Here is a 25,120-nt window from a genome sequence, read left to right as displayed (position 1 = left end):
AGCTTGATGGGTTTCAGTGGTTTATATTTTTTATGTCTACAAGTTGAAATGGCTCGTGCCTTTTTTGTCATGCTTCTTGTGTCATGAAAAAATAAACAACAACTTTCTAAAAGAATTGATGAAGAAATCTAAATTCAGTAAATTTCAGTGACAATTCACCACAGCAATACTCTGGCAATTTGTACTTAGAATTTATCTTAAAAGAAAACCCAAAACTATTCAAACAATTTATAGGTTAAGCATCAAGATTTTATGGGGATCACTAGAAGGGAAGCCTATAGTATGATTTGTATCTGGATTCCTCATTTATCTATTACCAATCACATCAGTGGTTAGGGACTGAGCAAATAAAGAATACTTGAACAAAATTAAACCTGCATGTCTGGGTGTGTTGGGCAGAAAGGTCTACAAGTTCATGTTAGTTTTCCCTGGAAACAATGAATAAGCAAACATATATTACTGAATTTCTGGGGTGCAGCACAGGACTATGAATTCCACTGAAATAATGATTTGAGTAGCTGAAGTGATCTTGCCATGAATGTACAGCAAGTGGATGTATTGGGTCTAATGAGATAGTAACAGTTGTGAAACTGGACAGGGAACAATGCAATGCTTGGGCATTTCTCATGTATCATTTTAGGCCTGTTTTGGTATATAAATAGGACCTCATCATTCTGTAGCATCTTAAAGCAACATGACTTAGATCCACACATATACCAGAAAATATTTACCAGAAGATGTATTTTATTTCTCTTTTATCTTTTGATATTTATTTTAACACTTACTTTACTAATGTTTGAGTGAAAACCTTAGAAAATTAATCCAGTCATGTTATCATTGAAGTATAAAGACATTTGGCTCACATTTTGAAATATCAAGTAACATCCTCTCACTTACTTTAAAAAGCTAAGTCACTATTAAAAGACAAGTAAAACTCAAATAAGATGGCAGCTTCCTCTTGTAACAAAAAGAATCAGCGAAGCATACTTTTTATAAATTATTTTCTATAAACTAGTTTTGAGCAAAGTCCCAGTTTAGGAGTTAACAAATGAAATATGCTCTAGCTCTAGTTAATACAAATTTATCACGGAAGCAGTGACAACCCCTTATCTGCACCAGGATTGTTGACATCAGTACACAGGGGGAGTAGCTACAAATGCATGCCATTATTAGGGGGAAACTGTGCTGCCAAGAAGGTAGATTTACATTAGCAAACATTAAAATGTTATTAAGGCAGAATTCTTTACAGCCACAAGACATGCTGTGTAGCATGATATTCTTACAGTCTTAAAGGAAACGTGATAGTTGCACTTGAAAGTGAAATCTACCGGCTTTTGGAGTTTTTCTCTCTCCATTCGCTGGGCATAAGCCCATTCAAGTTAATATGGGTGATGTTACCCATAGATAGCAACAAAAATTTCACCCAAGCCCACAGGGAAACCTCTCCAGTGCACAGTGGACACAGCTTTGACTTTACTGATGTGCTTTTATATTTGGCATTTCCTTTTACTCTGCTCAGATTACAATTCTTGCACACCTAAGCACCAGTCACTGTCTAAGCCCAGGGTGTCCCCACAGAGAGCTCGTTTCCAGCCTGCAGGCACAAAGCTGTGTACTAGCAAATGGACAAATCCTCTCTCAGTCTACCCAGTGCCTATCCATCAATTTTTGCACCTAGACTGTCAAGATATTCTTTTGACTTTGCAAGCCAGGACCTTCCTTTGGCTTCCCAGAATACACAGAAAGCCATCTAATATAAAAAGAAATATTAAAACATAACATAACATAACAAGAAAGAACTCATTAGATATTGAAAGAACTTTTTTGTATTAAAGATATGAGGGAAAGGTACTGGCAACAGTTGGCAATATAACATGAATTGCATCTGACAGGAAGGCCTAATTCAAAGGGCAGTAATTTGAGAAAATATACTTCAATGGTAATAAAGTCCCTGTACATTCACTTCTTGATTGGGCTGCTTGGAAGAGCACTTTCTAATGCTGTTAGCAAACATGCCACAGGATTGCTAATGAAATTTTTTATCTACTTCTCACACAAGAGTCCATGCACTACTCCTAAATTCCGAATTTTTGAAGCAATAGTACTGGCATGTCACTGAGTATCTGTCCAGATAAATGAGAGGCCTTTTTTTGAAAACTGAAAGTTATTCACCACTGAGGGACTGAGGGTCTTGACAACATAAAATGATTATTTTTCCTCTTATTATCAGCTCTAGTATAGAGTAGAATATAATTATTCTATCACAACTGTAATAAACTGCAATTTCAGACAGCAGCATGAATAATTTTTGGTCAATGAGCAAAAATTATTAAAAACAGCTCAGTGAAAGTGTAAAGAATGTATAGGTTAAACACCTCAATTTCAAGTGTACAAATAATACAAAAACCTGTTTTCATCTCTGATGAATGAGTCTTGTGATTATCTGAAATTGCACAGGATTAGTACTATCCCAACAGAAAGCAAAGGTCAAGAGGTCTTGATTAAGAAAAAGAATATTTGAAAGAAAACATTGTCTATTTGAAACAAATGCAGGCTCCTGCACCTGGGGAGTAATAACTCCACACACCAGCACAGGCTGGGAGCCAACCTGCTGGGAAGCAGCTCTGAGGAGAAGGACCTGGGGGTCCTGGTGGACAACAAGCTGTCCATGAGCCAGCAGCGTGTCCCTGTGGCCTGGGGTGCATTAGGAAGGGCATTGCCAGCATTGCTCCCTGCTCAGCCCTGGTGAGGCACATCTGGAGTGCTGTGCCCAGTTCTGGGATCCTCAGGAACAGAGAGACATGGAGCTCCTGGAACAGGTCCAGCAGAGGACTATGAAGATAGTTAAAGGACTGGAGCATCTCTCTTACAAGGAGCAGCTGAGGGAGCCTCCAGAAGAGACAGCTGAGAGGGGACCTCATCAATGCCTGTCAGTACCTGAAGAGAAGGTGACAAGAGCATGGAGCCAGGCTCTGCTCGGTAGTGCCAAGCAACAGGACAAGAGGCAAAGGGCAGAAACTGATGCACAGCAAGTCCCACCTGAACAAGAGGAAGAACTTTACTGTGAGAGTGACTAGCACTGGAACAGGTTGCCCAGAGAGGTTGTGGAGTCTCCCTCACTAGAGATATTGCAGAACTGTCCGGATACAATCCCATGCCATGCGCTCTGGAATAGCCCCACGCAAACAGGAAGGTTGGACCAAATGATCTGCTGTGGTCCCTTCCAAACTGACCCATTCTGTGATTCTGTGATTTAGGTTTATAATTTGGTTGTAAGCTTTGAACTCCTCTTCTGGATCCTGATGAAATTTCAGAACATTTCTCATGTACCATTCAATTAGTGTCCATTTTTCTGCAGTGTCATCAACTGCACACAATCTTGTTAATTGTTGTACAGTTAAACAAGTCATATACTGTACATTTAAATTCATATACTACATTAACTTCCATTTTTACACACATCCATTAATATTAAGTTTTTCATTAAAAATGTTCGTTCGAGTATAGTCTCTACATAAAAATAAACAGCTTAATTGGAACTGAGGGTGGTCAGTTAGTGAAATAACATTAGTTGCAAGCACTACAAGAACTATTATGATATATACATATGCAAAAGTGGTATCCAAAATAATTCATATTTTAAAAAAATTCAAAGTAATAAAGAAAAAAACTAGAATAAATATAAAATAATACTGGTGACTCTGGAAAGTCCTAGTGTTATAATGTGAAACACAAGTATTTCTGGGACTAATGACATGCTGAACTGCAGTTACAATTCAGATTATCCACTTTCAGAGTCTACCAACTGGCTTGTTGCTTTGACTTTCCTTTATTCCTTCAGTAATTTGTGTTTGCCTTTTATGGGTTACTATACCAAAGCAGGGACGAGTATATAGATGCTTACTCAGAAAAATGCTCACAGAAATAAGGGTGCCCAAACCAATCAGAATTAATTTTGCAATATGTTAAATAACTATTAGTCCATACTTGCAACTCCCAAATTTAGGTACATGTTCACAGGTCCAAACTGAGTTCAGGTTTTGCTATGCCCTCACCATTACTTTGTATATATAATTTACTCCTTAAGCTGTACAGGTGAAAATGCAGTCGTGCCCCACAATGCACTCAGCCGCCATGGGATAGAATTACAAGTCAATGTTCTCTCCTCCTGTTTATGTTGTAAGTTCCAAGAATGACTATCATATGAGTACAATGGAGGTCTTTTCAGCAGTATGATGACATGAAAGAAAAGTTCAGCTATGTTGTTTAATTGTGTATACACCAGTGCTAGGCAACTCTCCAAACCTTACTGTAAACATTGTTTAAGGTTCATCCAGATCAGCACGATAATGAAGCTTGTGCTTTTTACGCTTAGCTTTTAATGACAGTTGCTTTTCTTTATGGTTTTATATTTACCTCTTCTGAAGCACAGTTAGAGACATCATACCGGGCTGACCTTTTACTTTTACAGTTTGGTGGGTTGTCCTCTAAAGCCTTTGTCTAATATTCTGTTTACATCGTGTTGTTTTCCTGGATGGAGAACTGATCTATTGTCTTTTGTTAGTTTGTCTGGAGAACATATTCATTACTGCCTAACAAATGGCAAGACTAGATTAGTAAGAAGAAAAGTGCATGTTCAACAAACATGGTGTTGAAGACTTTAATGGTGCCAAAAGCACTTAAAAGTTCCATTAACTGTATGGTTACTCTGAAAATATCATTCATGTTCTAACAAGTATGTATGCACATAATAATGTAAAACTGGCACCTTTAACTCTAATGTATAATCATTATGAAGTTATTTTTGTTAATGTAAAGACATCTTCAACTACAAAAATATACATCTGAGACCAAAAATATAGGTCGTGTGCTTCTTCAGTGGCGAGTTGTTCGAAGTGCAGACTGGGTGTGTGTAGGCAGACAATTATGAAACAAAGAACACTGCATTCCTAAACTTCAGTTCAATTTAAGAAGAAAGTTCATTTATTGCTTAAAGGACATAACTTACAGTGTTCCAAGTTTCTATTACATAAGTGCTGCTGCATTTTATTTTCAGCAGGACAGTGAATTTTTACTGAAGAAATTGCCATTAGATTGCACATAAATGCAGTCTTCACATGAAACCCCTTTTTGGGGATGAGTACTGAAAGATGTGCTTTTTTGTAAATAGCTTTTATTTTGCAACACAACAGAAAAATCAGTATAGTATTTACCCAACCCCAACTATATATGTCTAAAAACTTAGCAAAGTACATCACACCTACATTTTTATCTATGTGCTTGTCAGAATCTAGACATTTCAGAGCTCTGGTAAAGACAGGCAGACTTCAGACTTGATCTGCAAAGGTCAGCTAGAACTTCAGATTTTTAATTGTGTGAATATTCTTAACTACATTAATAAGTTCCAAATGCTGTTTTCATGGTTAAGCATTTTATGAATTGTGATGCAGAGCTGAAGGTTGTTAAAACTGACAGAAATAAAGTATTAGCAAAAAATAACATCTCTGTTGCAGCTGAGATATATATATAGGTCTCCTGACAATGAGATTAATGTGTTGCATTGTACTTTATCAGGTCTGCGATGAGCCTGACACTATCTCCTAACACTGGAGATTTCCCTAATAGTACCCATTAGTCACAGGATATTGAATGCACAGAATGCAACAAAGTTTTAAAAAAAGTAGTAGTCTACCTTAAACCCAAGGATTATCACACCAAACACTTCTACTACCCCTTTTGCTTATTCCTAAGTGCACTTTGTGTCCTGGGTTTCCCTGAGACAGGAAAGCCCCCTGAGCCCTCCCATGCCATGCAGTGGATGCCTGGCCTGCATGTGGGGCTGCCAGCCTGCTCCAAGGGCAGAAAGAGGAATAACCAATAACCTGCATCAGTGGCCAAGCACCGTCCAGTGTGTCACACCCAGCTTCTAGAGACAACCCTCCTGACCACCTGGGCTCATAGGAACAGAACATGAAGCAAAAGAACAAATAGAAGAAAATCTGCTTTTCCTTTACTATTTATTTCATTTCAAATAAACATCCTCTTCTGTTTCTCTTGAAAATTTGCTTTTGAAGGTTTGGCTGGATCCTCAGCAATTTCTTACACTGGTCAAAGGCAACAGAGAAGGGTCTCCTCAGCTATAAGAGATGTTTAGCCAAAATCATGATCATCATCTTCCCTGGCACAACAACACTCTAGGCAGGCAGAGAAATGGGAAGAAAACAAGACAGAATGGGTCCAACATCCCTCATTAAACCTGCCCAGTATGGGGCTTCAGCCTGTACTGGGAATGGATTTGGGAAAAGTGAGCAGAATTGACACTACGGAAAGAACATCCACTTGAGGACATTCTCTGTACCTGCAAGGGTCTGGGTCACTGTGAGAATGAATAGTCAGGAAATTATTGTCCATTTTGGATGCAACAAAGTTCACCAATTTATTTTTTGTTCTCAGTAACTTTTTTTTTTTAAATAAAAAACCACTTACAGTGCCTTAGTGAATGTTTCTGTGCAGATGCTAATAGGATCTTAGGAATATTTGCTCCTTCCTTGCTGAAACAAGTTGGTATGTTTGGAAATTAACTGCGTAAAATCCCAAACTTAATTGATATAAAAAAAAGAAGAATGTAAAAAGAAATTAAAAATAAAAACTTCAAGAGTCAAACATAAAACTCTAATAAATTAAATCAAGAAAAAAACCTTTTTTGCTTAGAGAACTATTACTAAAATCCAATAAATTAAATCAAGAAAAAAACCTTTTTTGCTTAGAGAACTATTACTAAAATCCAATAAAGACCAGGAAATACAAACATACATATTTAAATGCTTCATATATTTATGCTCCAATGCATTTCTAGAAAAAGAAAACATACATTGTTTACCCAGCATAATGCTCTCTTTAACTAGAAAAAATATTTAATTTCAAGTATTCCTAATGTGTAACTTGATTCTCAGTTCTTAGCTACGTATCAGTCATGGGATACATTCCATAGTTATGAAGTATTACCTTGAGAGATTTCATGCTTCCTAGCATACAGCCAATTTCTGCCCTGGGATGCAAATGTACAATTCTCTTTGAAATCTGTAAGAGTCACAAAAGTAGAACATGCTGCACGCTGCAACTGAGTTTTTCCTGTATTTAGTGTCAAATTGTACTCGGCATTACTTAACTCCATTCCCCTCCGATTTTAATTGGAGGGCTACAACTGAGCAGAGTTGGTCTCTCATGCCAACACTTACTGTAATGACATGAAATATATGTCTATATATACATCATAGTAAATGTGGTTTTTATAAAGCTAAGCAACTTCATATTCGTTCCTCTGTGTAACATAACTTTTTACTTCTAAAACTCTTAGTATTTAATTAAATGTGTTCATATAGTTATGATACATTCATGTAATTACTTGTGTTGTGCACTACTGCACATCCTAGAAACCTTTCAATTTAAAATTAAATCCAAGATACCTGTGTAATTTCAGTACTCGTAATTCTCAAGAAAGGAAACATCAGAAAGAATGCAGAGAAATCTCATCTGTGTTCTGCCAAGTGCTCTGCAGCCCAGTCCTGAATAGTGCAGGCAGGGAAAATGCTCACTTAGTGAAGTGAATAAATATTCATTGTGCATTTATTTACTTCTGCTATTACTGGATTTAGTCATATAATTAAAACTATTACAATCATTAATTAGAGGACAATATAGTTAATAGAGTTTTAGGTGACATGAGTTTAGCACACTGAGTCAGCTTAATTAAGTCTTGTCTACATTTGGAAAATTACCAGAACTACTCTTGAAATAACCCTGGATAGGGATGTATAGATACATGAATATCTATATGGAAATTTAATGCACTCAATAATTCCAGAAAAGCATTTCCTTATAAATTCCATTATATTTTTAAGTGCAGACAAGCTCTAAATCTTGTTAGCGCCAATACTCTGCACCGTTGACAGCTTTTACTCTGTAACACTCCAGTGTGTTTACTTCAGTATCATCAAACCTTTAAGGCTTCGTCCTGGAAAGAAGCAGGAACAGAAGCCTCGTGCATCCACGAACAGATTTAAATATAACTACATCTACAAGCAACACTGTGACAAGGCAATCAGCTTGCAGAAGAAGAATTCCTTTTCTTGTTTAGCTGGCTTTGAAAGTGGATTAAGCAGTTTTGGACAATGGTACTATTTTTTTTAAAGAAGAAAGCTCTGTTCACTTGAAAGTATTTAGGGAGAATTTTTCCAGAATACCTAATAAATCCTTATACCTGGCCTTCCACCAGTGCTCGCTGTGCTAATACTGTGCCCAGTGCTTGCACAGCAGTTACCCTTGAGTTACACTCAAGGATCTCTGCTGTCAGAGTCAAGGAACTAGATGCCAAATACCATTCTCAGGGGATGACTGCACACAACAGAGATGCAGGATGAAACTATATGCTGCATAACTCTGATGTTATAATTTTTGAGTGTTAACATCCCCAATATAACCTTTGATCAAAAAAATAAAAATCAGAAAGAAAGAAAAGCAAAAGCTACAAAACAGAGACGTTAAATGCGAATGAAATAAAAGGGATCGTCTCTTGTTTTGATGTAGTTACAGCTTCAGGACAGCATACTCAAAGTGCAAAAATCACTCTGCATTATTTGCAACTCCTTCTCCATAACACCAAAGCCCTTTTGTGGGCTGTGTTGCTCCACAGGGGTAGATCATGACAGAAAAATACAAACCCTGTGTGCTACTCCTTTGGAGTAGGATCTCCACCACAGCCAAAGGCCATAACACACAGTGATTCTGGCCACTTCACATAAAATATGAATTAAAATATACAGATCATTCTATTTCAGCTATAGAAACTGCAAATGCTATTCTGCAGTGATGACTTGAGCACTTCTAACCTGCTCCTGGTCCTGCTTTTTCCTCCAAGTGATCATAATTTAAACAGAAAGCCCACCTCTCTGCTCACCAAAGCAGGCTGGAATCTTATTTCTAGTCCAAACATGGGATCTCCTCAGGCTGCAGTGAGGGACCTCAGCCTTGAGCTGACTGACACATGACCAGAGCAGTGTGTTTGGACACATAAGGGTTCTGGGATAGCACATACAGCACAAATGAGCAAGGAAAACTAATGTAAGAAAGCATGTCTCTATGCTTGAAGCTTAAAAAGACAAGTTACTGTAAATTCTAAGTTTCATTCTGACTGATATACTGTACCATTTCAACTGAGCTCTATTCCCCATGCCTACTCTTCTGATGTTTTATACTGAGATGGGAGCCTTCTGGGGTTTTTTTCTGTTTAGCCAATTCTGCTTGGAGCAGTGATATTCTGTCTGCTAAGTGGATACAAACTCCATTTAGTCTTTGCTACACTGTGTATTTTCTTGGATTCAGATTCATGACAGACCTTTCAGCATAAGAGAATTTATGAACATATAAAATATCAAAAAGAATTGCAATACCACCACATCGCTTGAGAGAGTGTTCAGGAAGTTCTTGCATTTACTCTAGTTTCAGTGTAATGAGAAAACAAATGTATAAGGTACAAGTAGTAAAAAGAAATGCAAAACTCTTCAGTTCTGTGAATTTTACCTCTGTAACTTTATATCCAGTATCACAACAGGGCTGCAGCAGATAAGAGGCAAAGAGAACTGTCACACTTGTCCCAGGAGCACCTTTTGTCCTCTCACAACCTATAAAACAAGGCCTTTGCCAGAGGTCTTGTCTGTCTGCTCCCCAAAATCATCCATTGTTTCTGTAAAAATAACCTTTTATTCTTGCTGAACTTTAGCAATCCCCAAACTGAGTTCTTGTAGTATACTGCCTTCAATCTCCTTTTGTTGGAGATGCAACTCCCCATGGATGGCCTGGCAGCTGGAGGTGTCTTCTCGTGCCATGCTGTGGCACACACGCCACAGCCTCTCCACTGAATTGGGCTTCTGCTCTTCTGTGCTCTTTTCACTTATTCTTTTCCCTTATCTGTTCACAACAGCAATTTTCCTCTTTCAAAATTAGTTTTCTTTACATTTTCCCTTCATCTGGCTTTGTACTTTTCAGCTACCTTTTCCTCTTTTCCTATCTCAAATGACAACACACGGCTCAAGAGACAGGTTTACAGCCAGCTGCTAAGAGCCTATTTAACCCACTTTCAGAGACAAGCTCAGTGCTGGGGGCAGAGAAATCAAACTGGATCAGCCCCATGGAACCATCTCCCTTCTGTCCAAACCCATCACTCCCAAGACAAGGTGCTCTGGGCCTCAATGTGGGAGCAAGGACTAACAGTGGGTAGCTCTAAAGGTGTCTGTTGCTTCAGTGAAGCCAACATTAAATAAAATTACAGAACCCCTGCTACTTCTCTGCTGTTATCTCAGTGGCATTCTGAGACATGGTTTCCTTTCCTCTTTTCCAGATGCTATTCCTCTAAGTATCAATTATCAAAAGATTCTCACTAAAACTGTGAAATATTTGTCATTCCCAGACATGGCTCTCAGCTTTCTACTCCCAGAAATCCCAGCTCAGTCTCCTGATATCATCCAATAATTAGGCAAGCCAGAGTTGCTTAAATTTGTACACAACCCTTGATACCAGCCTTCTTTCTTTTTGCTGTCTCCAATGCATCCAGAGGCTCCTGAATTCTGCTTTAAAGCTACAGGCTGTCTGGTACAGTCTGGAGATTTTCCAGGTCATTTAAACTGAAAAATGGGGGCTGTAATAAAATAAATATTCAACTTAATATTATGTTTATTATTTCTTGATAGAAAAGGAAGATTAATGATTTTTCTGCAAAGACTAGATTCGAGGGACATTTAAATTAAAGAACACATGGAGCTCAGTAACAGTGTCAAGAGAAGGACTGAGGTCTTAATTTATGAAAAAATCACAAACTAGTGCCCATTTTACACATTAATGCCTTCATTACACAGACAGCATCCCAGAATATTTTATAAATAATACATGCACATCCATACTTCACTAGATTGCCTAATATCTAAATTACTTGAAGCACAGGCTATCCTGCAGAGTAGACACCACACTTTCAAAGATCAAAGAATAACAATATTTAGTCAATCATGGAAACTGAATCAACTGTGAATATTTTCTAACAACTGGTAGCTAAATCTAAACTAGACTATATATCCAACCACCACCAGAGCACTGGGATGTGCAGCATTCTCCCTGGATGACAAGAGTAGCACAGTTTCCATCAGTGAGAAAGAAAGAATACATTTTCAAAGACAACACTCAGATAAACTCCTACTCTTAAAGGTGTGGCACAGAAATGCCAGGAGTTCTGTTGTTCAGCATATACACATTTCTAAACTTCATATAAACATCAGTAAAAGAGGAGCCATTTCCACTAACCTTGACAGAGCTGAACAGAGTGTAAGTAAGCATGGAAAATGACCCATTATATTTCATATGAATAAAAAGGTATCTATTATTCATGTGATCATTATTCAATTATTCATCTGACATAGAATTCCACTTTCAATTTTTAAAAGAAGGAAAGGGACAACAAATGTAAAATATGCATAGTTGCTTTCCTGCCTCTTTTGGAGGCAATGTGGCAAAGTAAACTTTTGTCATTCTCTTTCATTTTTACTATGGTATTTTGCTATTTCTCCCAGAAAGTAGCATGGCTACTCAACATTTAAGTGTTAGATGCTTGGTAACGCTCCTCCCTAGTCCCAGGCCTCCAACTAAATAAAATTCCAAGAATAGCATTTAAAATCCCTAAGAGCAAAAACATCCCTAGTACACAAATGTATCTTCATTTTTTTCCCAATTCTATATTTTTGGAAAAATCTGCACTTTTTTTAATATTTGGATAGCCCAGTCACCATCAAGGTAAACACTCCAGGACACAGAAGAAAATAAAGAAGTGTTCAACTGGTAATTTCTTCTCTGTTACAATGACTTGCAGTGATAATGCTGCTATCTTTGACTTTCTCGCAATGAAAGTCATCTTAGGGCCAACTTAATCCAGTGTAGGGTCCCTAAATATATATTCTGGCACCTAACAAGAAACCTGATTTTCAGAATTAATGGACAACTATGATCAGTTTAGTTAGCAGTGTAAAAAGGAACTGACATTTGGTGGGTTTTACATGTTTTTCTCATCACCAATCTGGCTGACAACCATAGCTGTGATTTTATTTTTTTTTAAGATCTAGTAAAAGCAGCATCTTTAAGATTAACTCTAGGATTTGGGAACATGTGAGTTCCTATTATTATACCTGCCATTGAAAATCCTTAGAAAATCTGGGGGAGAGTATATAAAAGACACTGGAAAGAAGTGCTAATAAAAGCAGAGCGAGCTAAAGAAGCTGGGTGGGTGGGTTTGGAAGCCTTTCATGTATCCATAGCTCCTGCAGCTGATGAACTTACTGTAATTTGGAAGAAAAGTCATGTGAAATATAGCAGAACTGTTAGCAAAAAGCAATAGGAACATGTAAATTCTTCCGATTTTTTCTACTAGAAAGAATACTGCCTTCCTCATTATTCTGCTGTACTGAATAATGTCTGCTGGAAAGAAACAAGAATTGGGGGATAATTATTGTTTTATTTAATTTTTAATCCATGTTCCAGACAAAAACCTATCATCACATTCAGATTTGATGCAGGAGCAAGAAATGCCAGCCCAAAAAAGTGGTTTGGTATAAGAATGTATACAAGTCTGTCACAATTTACAGCATAATTTTATAGCACTATAATGTTCTGCCAGGAGAACAACAAATAGACAAACCTAAAACCTCAAATTTTAAGCTGCTTAAACAAGATATTTGCTAAAATGGGATAAGGGAATTTGCATGATTTATGATTATTGCAATGTCATTTGCATATTTGTATAATGCCTGGCCTGTTAAACAGAAAAAGGGATTTCCTTCTATTCCTTTCCTTTCCAAATTCCATAGCACAGCTTACAATGATGGAACATGGAAGGAACAGTAGCAGTTTCTTTAGAGCCTCTCATGCTGATGGATGGCTACCAGGGCCAGCCTTACGGAATCACACACTAGTGTGGGAAGGACAACTGGAGGTCGTGCAAGCCCAACTTCCCTCCAAGAGCAGGTTGCTCAGGACCTGTTGAGTTTTTCACCATCTCCAAGAAATTCCAGAACCTCTTTCAGTACCTTCAGGTCACACTTACAGTGAAAAAAAGATTTTCTTCATATCTAATCACAATTTTCTTATGTCCTAACTTGTGTCCATTGTGTTTCACCCTATTGCTTATTCCCCTCTATGATAAAATACCAGCTCTGCAGACAAGGGGAGAGCAGTGAATGTCATACGTGGACCAAGTGGAGCACTACAAGTCTCTGTACCAGGACTGGTGTGTTTAAACATTTTTACCTCAGAGAAGTGCAAAGTTCTGCACCTGTAAAGGAAGAGTCCCTTGAAATTATGTCAGCTGAGAACTGACTGGCTGAGGAGCAGCTCTGCTGGAACAGACCTGGGGGCTGTGGCAGCCAGCCAGCCAAGCATAAGCCAGCAGCATGCTCTGGTGTTGCTGCTGGGCTGCACACAGAAAGGGAAGTGACTATCCCCATTTGAAAGGCTCTGTTCAGAATCCCACATGCAGCTTTGGGCCCCCAGTAAATGGCATTGATAAGCCAGAGCAAGTTCAGTGCAGGGCTGTCAAGATGGCTGGGGACTGGATCACATATTCTATGAAAAGCTGAAGAAACTGGGTTTGTTTGAGCTGGAGAAATGGAGGCTTTGGTGGAAGGTAATAGCAGCTTTTCATTTATAGAATGGAAATTTCTGAGAAGGTTATTAAGGAGAAGGGGGAGATTCTTACAGTGGTCCATGGTATGAGGACATGTCAATGAGCCTAAGCTGAAACACCAAAGGTTCAGACTTGAAATAAGGAAAAAAAATCCCTAATAGCTAGCACTGAAACAGGTTCTGCTGGGAGGCTGTGCATCTCCATCCCTGGAGACTTTCAAGAACAGACCGAATAATGCTCTAAGCAGCCTGGTCTGACCTTCTAGACAAACCTGAGCTGAGCAAAAGGCTGATTTAGAGAGCTCCTGGAGTCCCTTCCAACTTGAATTATCCTGTGATCCTACCCCATGCATCTCCAAGAAGTGTCTTGCTCCACTTTTTCAATGCATTCTCATTTGATACATTTAGACAGCAATTAGATCTCTCCTTAGCCTTCTGTTCTTAAAATAGCCTGCTCTTCTAAATAAAACCATCTGTAGGACCTGGGCATAAAAGAGGGAAATACCCATATTCATCAGAGAAAGGAAAAAACCTCACCCAAATACAGATGTGGAAAGAGTAGAGAACAACCTAAATACAAGCACTTTGAATACAGTCCAGTAAAAGGCCTGAGTGGTGAGAATAATGAATTGGGAAAAGATATTTGGGACTGAGAACAAAGAAACTCCTTCTATGATCCAAGTTCCCTGTGTTCAGGGAAACTCGAGTTTGACTACTCTGTCATTTATTCAAAAACATCAAAGAAGCTACTACACATAGCCCTTTTTTCCAGCTACCTGAAACAATAATAATCTGAGCTTTTGGACAACTCACTGGGTCAAAAGAAGTAAGAGGTATTCTAGAGCCTTTGACCCTGATAGGAGCTATGTTTCCCCCTCCAAAATGTCCCCATGTATTCCCCTCACTTTCATGTGCAATAGTCAAAAGCAAATGGTCACTAATCAGGAAAGCTACCCAGAGGAAACCAGAGGGTCACTGACACTATTCACAAAATTCAAAGTTTGTATCATAAACCCTTCTTTAATGTTTTTTCTAGGAGACAGAATGTTTTAGCTAGTACTTTTCCAAATGAGTCACTAACACCCTTGTCTTAATTCTGCAGCTGCTGCTAATTTGAAGTGCCAGCCTTCTCCCCCCTTTCCCCAGAATGAAATAAAATATCAATGTTGCACTGTGCTGAAAATGGAAAGTTAGATGTAACATTATGCTACAAGGCCTCTGGAAGTTTCATTTACATTTGATTCTTTCTTTTCTCCCGGGCCTATACCTAACTTAAGCCCTCTCAGCAAATTATTTCACACTTACCTCCACAATCTTTGGTCCCAAGAATGAAAGACAGACTCAAAGGGTTTTTTAACACTTAGTGCACCAACATCTAACACAATTTGAAACAACAAAAGAGAAGATAAAGTAGTAGAAAAATTATGTTAACAATTATCTGCATTTATGTGTAATGAGCAGATTTTGGTAACCTAAGAGCCCTGTTGGCCAAGGCCACAGAAAACCTTTTATTCAGAAGAGCTACACAGCACCACTTCGTCAGACAAAAGTGAGACCTAAGAGGGTGGACTTCTTTTGGAGACAACTTCACCCATAGTCATGCAAATCTCAAACTTCCTAAGTACCTCATTAGCTTCTCCACTGTGAGAAGGTACTGCAGTTGGGCGGTTTGGGGTTAGTTTTCAGCCAGACTGGTTTCTTGATTCAGCTCATTGACTGATCATACAGGACCAGCACAGGGGAAGGGATAGGAATGGATTGCTGGGAGCAATGGGGGAAGACAAGATTGCCCTTTTTGGCTCTGTGCATAGTTATGTAAAATTAAAGTGATTATGTAGCTATGGCCTGAGGGACAGAAGAGGTCACAGATACTACCAGAGCCTATAAACTGCTGTGGAAATTGTGTCAGTGTGTGTTGCCAAGAGACAAGCACAGGAATTCATTTCTTAACCTGTTGTAAAATCCACAAAGTGAAGCCTGTTCGCTCCACCTCTCTAGAAAAGATCAATACTTCCCTCTCAATGCACAAGAGTCACACCAAACATTTTGTATTCCACTTTGTATCAGTAAGCACTGTTTATTTACCTTGAATATGAAGCATTTCTCACAGGCCTTACATGCATGGTGAGATTTCAGAAATTTATCTTAAATATATTTTGAAATATTTTCAACAAGTCGGAGCAACTGAGACTAAATGTGCTCTTACAGTCTCAGAGCACAAACAAGAGCACAGTACTCCGAAAGCTACCATGGAACAAGTGAGCTGTGTATCTGGTTGTACCCATGTCCAAGCTCCTTGTCTTCCTCAATTCTGAGATAACATAATTCAGCTCAGAACTTACTGAAATAACATTTAAATGCAGATCTTGGTATTTTCAGCTGAGGAAGACTAAGAAGATGCATGAAGTCAGATAATAATTATCATCTATTAACCACAGTAAATATGACCTGAATCTGTTGTGTGTCTGTGTTGACTGAAATAAATTAAACTCAAATAGAACAGATTTTTATCAGCATGCTTTTCCAACATTTTTCACTTTTTTAGAAAAGTAGGAGTTTTTCCAGTAAAAATAGTTGTGAATACTACTTTGCACAGCTCACAAAAAGTCTATACAATACAACAAAGACAAGTATATAATTTTAGCTAAATCTGAGCATACATTTTCAAGGGACTATTTCTCAAACCAAAGGCATAATTTAATGAAAATAAATTTATTTTTAAAAACCACTGTTATTTGCTCAATTATGGAAGACTGAAACTGAAATACATAACTGTACAGAGCTATATTTTCCCATTTATTACTACGCCTTTGTTCAAACTTCTTTGCTATTACCACAGTTACATTTCTTTCATTAGAAGCGCTGTGTTGGTAGTATCAATTACCTTTCTGAGTAAGAATGATGCATCTACTATCAACATTGATAGGTCAAACTTTGCTACTTGGACTTCAAAGCGGATGAAAAATTGTGTCCAAGGTGGTTTTTGATGTATATACTAAGTAGACATGTTTCTTAAAGGCATTGTTTTATAGAATAATAGATTCAGAAAACAATGCTTTGCTACATTGTATTATTCTCCATTCAAAAATGTGAATAATTTTGCCTACCTTTTCTTTGTTCTTTCAACACTGAGTGGAAGCTCAGAAATTTACTCAAGAAACTTTATGCTTGAGACTGAGACCTAGAGACTGATTCTCTAAGTAGAAGCAAAATATTTAGAAGTATATAGCATGCTCAATTCTGGTTTTAAAGTAATGAGAAAAAAACCCTACTATTATTATGAAGAGTATCAGCTGAGTTTTGAAAAAAACCCATACTTTAAAGAACTGTTTTATTCAAAGAAAATTAGCTTCTCCCCCCACAAACTTATTGCACGCCTTTCATGACTGCCTTGGGATCCTGTGCTGAAGGTAAAGCTAGAAAATACACTTGCACAAATCAGACATTGTGTAATTCTGGCTTCTTACAGCTGTTGCCTACCTACTGGATATAAACTTCACAGAGTCAAAGCTGGTGCCTGGAGGGGGTTAACAATCAAATACAAAAGGAAAACAGCACTGAATAAATGTCTCAAGACTATTTCAAGTCACAGACTGGTTTATCACTCTTCTGTAAGAGTCAGTCCCATACGACCATCAGACTCAGGATCTGCTCCTATGTCTGCAGTAAAGTTACTACAGAATCACAGAGAGGGACCAAGATTTTGTTGACAATTGTTAAATGAGGCAAATCACACAGCATCAAATTAAGCCCCAAGCGTGGTGTACTCGAGGGATGAGTTTAGTCTCAAACTTCTAGAAACTACGAAGCTAATAAGAACCTGTAATTTCTACCATTAATTCAGTGGAGAAAATATTTTTTACTTTGTCATTTGTAAATTCAGTCTGTAGCATGTGTATATTTATACCATTCCTCTCTATAAGGAGGCTGGATTTGGGGAGGAAAGCCGTGGCTTTTTAAAAGCTCTTTTTAAAAGATTCCCTCAGAGAAAAATACAAAATTAACACACCTTACGGATGCCATGGCTGTTTTTCCTTGATTCCAGCCCTGATCACACAATCTCCGTGTTGTGCTCCCTAACTTTTGCTCCTCTGAAGATTACGACCATCATGTCATTGCAAATCACCTCCAAATTAAGCATGATCAGCATAAACCAACCATAAATCAAGGTTCTAGTAAATGTTGCTTATCTGAAACCAAAGGCTAAACTCATGTTGGCTTCAACAAAGCCAGTCTTCAAGATGATGGTGTTGTGAAGTGTTACTACATTTCATGTTCCTTTATCAGAGTTATTTAGAGACTTACAACAATGTACTTTAAAATACATGATATGAACACTTGCAGAGTTTTGTATGAACTTTGCTCAACCCATTTCTAGAAAGACTTTTGCATATATAAGAATTATTCCAGCCAGAGTTTCTAGAAATACTTTCTGAAGGGCATATTTCTTGTTCATCACAGACCATCTGAACTGAACTTTAGAAGTTAAAAGTAGCTACAACTGGGACAAGGACAGAGATGCCCCTCACAAAACAAGCTGGCTGGAACAATTATGTAGAACAATCACTGTGACCAGTGACGAAAAGTTACTGGTCTGGTGTATGGATGTAAACAGACGTTCCCTGTTTTAGACTGGGATGTTTGGAAGAAAATGCTCTTTCTAGGTAATACTCTTCATTTCTCCCTATTTTCCATCCTCTGAAATAGAGTCAGAGGGATTACCTTACCACCAAAATGCTCAAGCTTTTCTTAAAATTGGTGGATTTTAAAATTCTTTCCCTTCCACAATATAGTACACTTTTGGAAGGAATTCTTTGGATAGTTGCACAAGAAACCTCCAGCCTGGCTGGAATGGGAGAGAGCACATTCAAGAGGCTGAAGAGGGTAATGGGATCAGGTAACTCTGTGGAGACAAAAAGTTTGCCTGCAACTAACCTGTGGGTTTTTTTCTTTTATTTTAATGAATTTCTAAGCTCAGTGAAGAACCACAGAGATCACAATTATGGACAATTAATATAACTTCTCAGAACACAAAATGTGCAAATTACTTTTATCCAACCTTATAAACACGTGTACTCTGCTTTACAGTAAACTTGTCTTTTACTATGTACAGATTTTGCAGTCTAAGTGCATACAGAATAAATCTAACTAATTGGAATTAGTAATCATTTATGCTGATGAAAATCAGCCCATGAGCTACTGAAACTTTTTAAAGGGTAACAGACCTGTGCTTGGTGCAGAATGCAGTGCCAAGGTACACAATAGCAGCAAACAATTAGCAGGTCCTACCTCTTCTGCTTTAGAAGCAGATGGTTCTACATCGGTCTATTGATTTCATATACTGACACTAAACTGCAGCTTATTCAGTGTCTGCTAATAAGATAATTTCATGTCTACACTGCTTAATAACTGATTTCCTTCTTACTCTGCCATCAACAGGCTTGGGTAAAAATTAAGTGTTCCCATTTTAAGGTTTGCTCTCAACAGCCTGAGAGCAAAGTTTTGACATGGCAGAATCTGCCTGCTCACTACAGTTTATATCAATCTACAGTCCTGCCTACAAACCTACACAACTTCCAGAAATATTAGTTCTTCTCAGAGCTGCCAGGGCACCAGTTTGAAGGTACTAAATGATCAAGTTCAAAGCCCACTTGAAGATAATTCAGCAAGATTCACCAGAATTCATTAGGTCTCGGTTTTGTTACCTAACACCATACAAAATGACTAGAATTCAAGTATCACATAGGTATTATCTATGACTATTAAATGCTTACACTTTAGATAAGCCATTCTAGCTACAGGAAATGTTGCCATCTTCTATGAACTCTCTCTTATACAAAGAGCTTTCCTTTATGATACAGAAGCCTACCAGGGGAATTAGCCATGTTGCCACATAACTCTCCAAGGGAAAACCAGTAATACAGGTAGTTATCACAATTTAGTTGTAAACTGTTGTGTGCATTGTGACCCTGAATTCCACTTGATAGGGGAAAACAAAACATAGATTCACTTTTATTTCTTACTTGACCAAAGCAAACAGATTGTGGCCTGGACATGTCTCTATACATTTGTATTTGTTTATGTGTAATCTGTCTCATTAAATATTACAATACTCTGCCTGGCACAGCCAGGTTTTACTCCAGGGCAGACAGGCCTTTAAGCACTGGTAGAACACATGTGATCTTAATGAAAATAATTTTCCAAAATGTTGAAATACAAAATCTCTCAATTATAAGTAAAGCTTTAAGTATGGAAATGAAATACAACTGAGTTGAAATTTGAAAAGCAATGTTATGGAAATATGCTTAAAGAAAGCACCCAAACCATTAGAAACATCCAGTGAACTTGGACAATATTTTTGATGCTCTCTGACCAGCCATACAATACTGCAATACAGGAACTGTCCTAAAACATGCATTCATTGGAAGACACAAAAATTTAGCAGATATGTCAAACATATTCCAGAATAAAAACTGTCCTAAAAATGAAGGTTTTACAAGCTTCAACTTAAAGCCATTTCAAACTGTTTTCATTGCCATAATATTTCATATTAAAAGTCCTCTTCCAATGTTAATTTTGCTCATTTCATTTAAGTCCATGGTTTCACTAATCTCTTTTGATGCTGAGCTCCCTAAGAATAGGGGGAGGGAGGTGCTGAATCACAGCAAATGTTTATATCTCCTCACAGAATACATCACTGAACCAGCTTGAATACTTCATGAATAAGATTGTGAAGATCATAACAGTCAAATACAAAATCTGTTTTTTAAAATCTAAACCATATTTGTAGCAATTAAAATAGTTGACCACATCAACATTTTAACCTAAAGAGCCATTAGGAATGTATACAATTTATCTAATGAGTAATTTTGAGCGCTCCACAGAAAAATCCATCTTCGAGAAATTCCTATCACCTCCTAGTTATTGATTTGCAGATTATTAGTCAGCAGATTTTCCATCATTATTTAAATAAGGATAAGATGAGAAGCAAAACTTCTGGTTTAGGATGTTTTCCTACCTCCCCCAGTGTAATCATGTACCATTACCCATCACTCATTCAGCAAAGGTGATTCACTCTTATTATCATTTGTGTTTAACAAAAACCAAATATTTCTCCAGACTTACTGAAATAGTGGACATAGAGTGGACAGTGAGCTGTTTTGGGGCCCAAAGAATAGAATATCTAAAAACTATGAATTAAATTAGTATTTCCGCATGTTTAGAGGGGATCCATGGTGGGAAGATGGTTTGTATTACTGGATTCTGCATACTTGAGTATCAAAACTTACAGTTACTGGTCCTTGTACTTATACCAAGGAGACAGCTATTTTTCTTTTATTTGTTTTGTAAAATCGAGATCTCTGAAAACAGGAAACTTTCACTGGATCTCAGGATATTTCATTTCATCTGTGTAGGTCAAATGGCTCTGTGTTCTCTCTGCTGAAACAGAGCAATGTAATTTCAGGTTGTATAATTTTATAGCAAAGACTGCAAGACAGTTTGAAGATGTCATTGACTGTAATACAAATCAATATTAAATTATCTGTACAGGAAACATTTTCAAAAGATGGTCCACCATGCTTTCTCATAGGATCATGGATTTCTAGGATCATTCTTTACTAACTACTATAAGCTATTACAGTTTATCTCCCTCTTCAATTATTTACAGGTCAAAACAGCTGGGTGATACTGCTTTATATATATTCCATGTTATGTACTTGGTTTGTAACTTACTATTGCCATGCAAAACCATGAACATAAAAGTTTCTGAATAAAGACATTTGTTTCATTTGAGAATGTACATGCAGTCATACAGCTAAGTGATGCAAAAGGCTGTCCTTTAGGCATTCTATCTTTCTTTAAAATAAGGCATTAAATATATATATATATGTAAACGGTACTGCAGTGATTACTCTGCAGCATAATCTTTAAATGGCTATAGTCTGTACATCTTTAGCCTGATGTCGATTGCACATTTAACAGATTAGTCATTTCAAATCACCTTAAGACCTTCATCACATTTCTATCAATTTCTGCATATATGAAAGCACATTTCAAAGCTTCCTCATTGCTGCCTTGTAAAATGTCTCATGACTGTCAAACGGAATTTATTTCTCAGCCAAGGAGTATAAAATACATTTCACAATACAGTAACACAAACACAATAAAAAGAAGAGCCTATCAAGTGTGCAGATAAAGGGAAAGGAAATCTTTCCTGTCATTGCCAAAGAGGCAAGACACTTCAATAGCAAAAAAAAATAGAAAAATCACAACCAAACCCCACACCACGGTTATAACCTCTAAAAAAAGTTCACACATTGAAGCCTCATATGGGTCTGTTTTGATTTGTGAGGAGTGTCACTGGTGGTTGGAAAGGCTTATGCTAAATGTTCCAGACAGCTGATGCAACCACCTCTGCATCTGCCAGTTTGCAGCATGATGCTTCTAGAGCAGTGGGGCTGGCTGCCCTTAAAGACTTGAAGGAGAAAGGGAAAAAGGTGGAGATTCTCCACCGCAAGAACTACTAACATCCATATCCCCGCAAAAAGCAGCTACCCGTCTACAACATTAATCATCAGCAGCTGGACCTTTAATGCGTTTTTTAATCCAGTTTGAAAACTGCGAGGTGGCAGCTCACAAAGGTCCAACTCCACAGACAATGAGTACCCACCCGAGTCCGACAGCTTCCTCAATGCCCGTAATTAATTGGAATTAAATAGGGCCATCCCCATAGCAGCAGTAAGCACGCCCTGCCACCCCTCGGGATGTCACAGCACCCCCGCCACGGCTGAGGCACGGCCATGGCAGCCCCAGCCGGCCGAACTTCGGGTCTTCTCCCCCGTTCCAGGGGCTGCGCTGGGCGAAGGCAGCGGGAGCGCGGCCCGCAGCGCTCCGCTCTGCGGCGGGGTGGCCGAGGACGTGGTTGGGAAGGAGGAGACACACCGAGAGCCCTGGGGAAGAGGAGGGACCGGCAGCGGGAGGGGGAAGGCGAGAGGGGCGTCAGGTCGGAGACTGCACGGTCGGGAAAGAGAGGAGGGAGTGGAAGCCCGGCGGTGGCTCCCGGGGCGGCGGCGGGCGGCAGGAAGGGGCTGTCGGCTCTTTCCTGTCTCCGTCCCCCGGTGCAACCTGACCGCCCCCCCCGGGCCGTGCCCCAGCCGCGGAGCCCCCGCCCGGGCTCGGCCCTGTCCGGCCGCTCGGAGCGGGGCCAGCCCCAGACCCGCCGCGCCGCCCGGCGTGCCGGACCCTACCTTCGCCTGCAGATACTGGGGGTAGTAGTAGGTGGTGTACTGGGGGTACATCTGCTGTTTCCACACTTTGCCCATGAAGCTGGAAATGTAGCCTGCAGTGCAGGGATGGGGGGGTACTTTGGGGGGCTCCAGCCGCCTCTCCGTCTCTAGCTCTCCCCTCCTGCCTCTTCCTCTCCGGCGGCGGCGGCTGCTGCTGCTCCTCGGCCGAGCCCAGACCTTCCTCCACCCAAAAGCCACAGCGGAGAGGAGCGGGGGCAGGCACTCTCGCTCTCTGCCCAGGAGCTCCTGCCAAGTCCCCGCCCGGCCGGGCCGAGCAGCAGCGGAGCGGCGGCGCGGGGAGCGCTCGGGGCCGGCGCGGCGGTGCCAGGCGGCGGGGCAGGGCTGGCGGAGGGGCGGGGGACAGGGGCGAGGGGAGGCGCTTAGCCCCGCTCGGCGCCCGGGGCGAGCCCCAGCCGTGGCCCCGCGGCGGGGCAGCCCCCGGGGCGGGGGGCGGGGGGCGGCGCCGCTCGGGCCGAGGGCCGCTCCAGCGCCGGGGAAAGCTGCGGTGCCCGGTGGGAGCGGAGCGGAGCCTTTCCGCGTTCTGGAGGAGAGGAGGAGGAGAGCTGCAGTGGCCGTATCTCGCCCGGCTCGGCTCTGACCTAATTAGCCCGGTTGTGCTTTGTTATCGCCTTCCCTCTTTTGTGCATCCCGCTGCTGAGCAGTGGTGCAGGGCACAAGCTGGAGGGGAAAACTGGGTACAATTCTGGAAAACCAAATTTGGCTTCAGTTCTGCCTGACGGTACAGGGTCCATTTATCTGCCGGAGCAGAAGAGACTGCAGTGCTAAAATCAGTTTACAGAGCAGCAACCACAAAGCCAGACCAATTTCTCTGGCCCATTGCACGTTCTTAAATTTGTACTTCAGCCAATGGTGCTGAGTTCTCCAACAGGAAACATTCCTGTTGTAGACAATAATAGCTATATTTTTTCACTTGAGTATTTTCTCTGTGAAAGGTAATTTCCTGAACATTAGAAGTAGGGACCAGCAGCATACTATGCTCTACTGTTGTTTGTAAAAAACCCACTCAGTCCAGTGGGTTTACTTCTGACAAGTCCATCTCTTTTCAACCCAAAGATAAGCTGATCTTCAGAGCATTAAGCCGATGCCATTTCTTTGTCACACTAATCCCAATCATTTTTGTCTTGCAGCACGGTTTGATTAATAAAACATGTATTTAAGGTCCACCAAAATTCCCGAGTTTATTAGCATCAACCATATCACTAAATGTGATAATAGCGGAAAGAAATATTAAAAACATAAAGGATGTACAGGCATCCCAATGGGAAAGTAAAGGCAGCCTTTGTGCAGCCGTGAAATCCCTGGTGCAGTCTGAGCAATGAGAGGTAACTGCAGATATTCTTCCAAATTCCATCTGAGCAGAGGACAGTTACACAAATGACATTGCAGCTCTCCTTGCTAGCTATTAAGATCACTTTAAAACTTTTTGCCAGGGAAGAGAATTGTACTTGCTTTGTGGTCCACACAGATTAAAGGACCATTTGCATCTTTAGGAGAAGTTTTCCCCAGAAAAGGCACGGGAGCTTTTGAGTTTTGGTTAGGTCTGGGGGGGTTGTTTGGATTGTTTTGGGGTTGTTTTTTGTTTGTTAGCACACAGCTAGAATGACTATGAAAACAAGGAGAAATACAGAAAACATATGAGTTGGTTATGTCCTTTGTGAGAGGCACAAAGATTAAAGCTAGGGAAAAGCTGATCAGAACAGAAATACCAGGTATTTGAGGGGGTTAAGAATGTGCATCTGGAGAAGCTGAAATGGCCATGGCTAAAATCAGCTGTCTTCTGTTTACTGGCGTTTATGTAGTGGAAAAAGCATACAGGCAGCAATTATCTCTGAAGAATGCCAGGTAATACGGCTCCAGGGTAGTGCATGGTCAGAGGATAGCAGAAATGAAGTTTCAGAGCTTCATGGGGAAATGTGTTACTACAGCCCAGATACGTGAGGATACTGTTGTAGACTGCTTTGAGAACTGCCAAACTGTGGTCTGAAGTTCTTGGTTGAACTACAAAGAATGTGGTGCTGGCCTCTCATAAGCTGACAGGTTATGGGTACTAGTACGCTTAGTTTTGTTCAGAGAAAAACAGAGTAAGAAAGAAGAAG

General features: G+C 39.7%; 1 protein-coding gene across 2 annotated transcripts in view; it reads right to left on the bottom strand.

Moving 5' to 3' along the window:
- RBMS1 (RNA binding motif single stranded interacting protein 1) overlaps positions 1–23,254 on the bottom strand; it is a 144,047-nt gene extending 120,793 nt beyond the window's left edge. Inside the window, exon 1 of one of the 2 annotated variants that reach the window (XM_069020831.1) lies at positions 22,965–23,254. In XM_069020831.1, coding sequence (XP_068876932.1) covers positions 22,965–23,039 — 75 coding nt within the window. In that variant the 5' untranslated portion in view covers positions 23,040–23,254. The remainder of the gene's footprint in view (positions 1–22,964) is intronic. The other variant, XM_069020832.1, reaches the window with a different exon arrangement.
- Between the last annotated feature and the right edge of the window lie 1,866 nt (positions 23,255–25,120).

The sequence above is a fragment of the Aphelocoma coerulescens genome, chromosome 7 (assembly GCF_041296385.1).
Source record: "Aphelocoma coerulescens isolate FSJ_1873_10779 chromosome 7, UR_Acoe_1.0, whole genome shotgun sequence".
Taxonomy (NCBI): domain Eukaryota; kingdom Metazoa; phylum Chordata; class Aves; order Passeriformes; family Corvidae; genus Aphelocoma; species Aphelocoma coerulescens.
The sequence above is the reverse complement of the archived record's forward strand: the minus strand, read 5'-3'. Positions and strand labels throughout refer to the sequence as shown.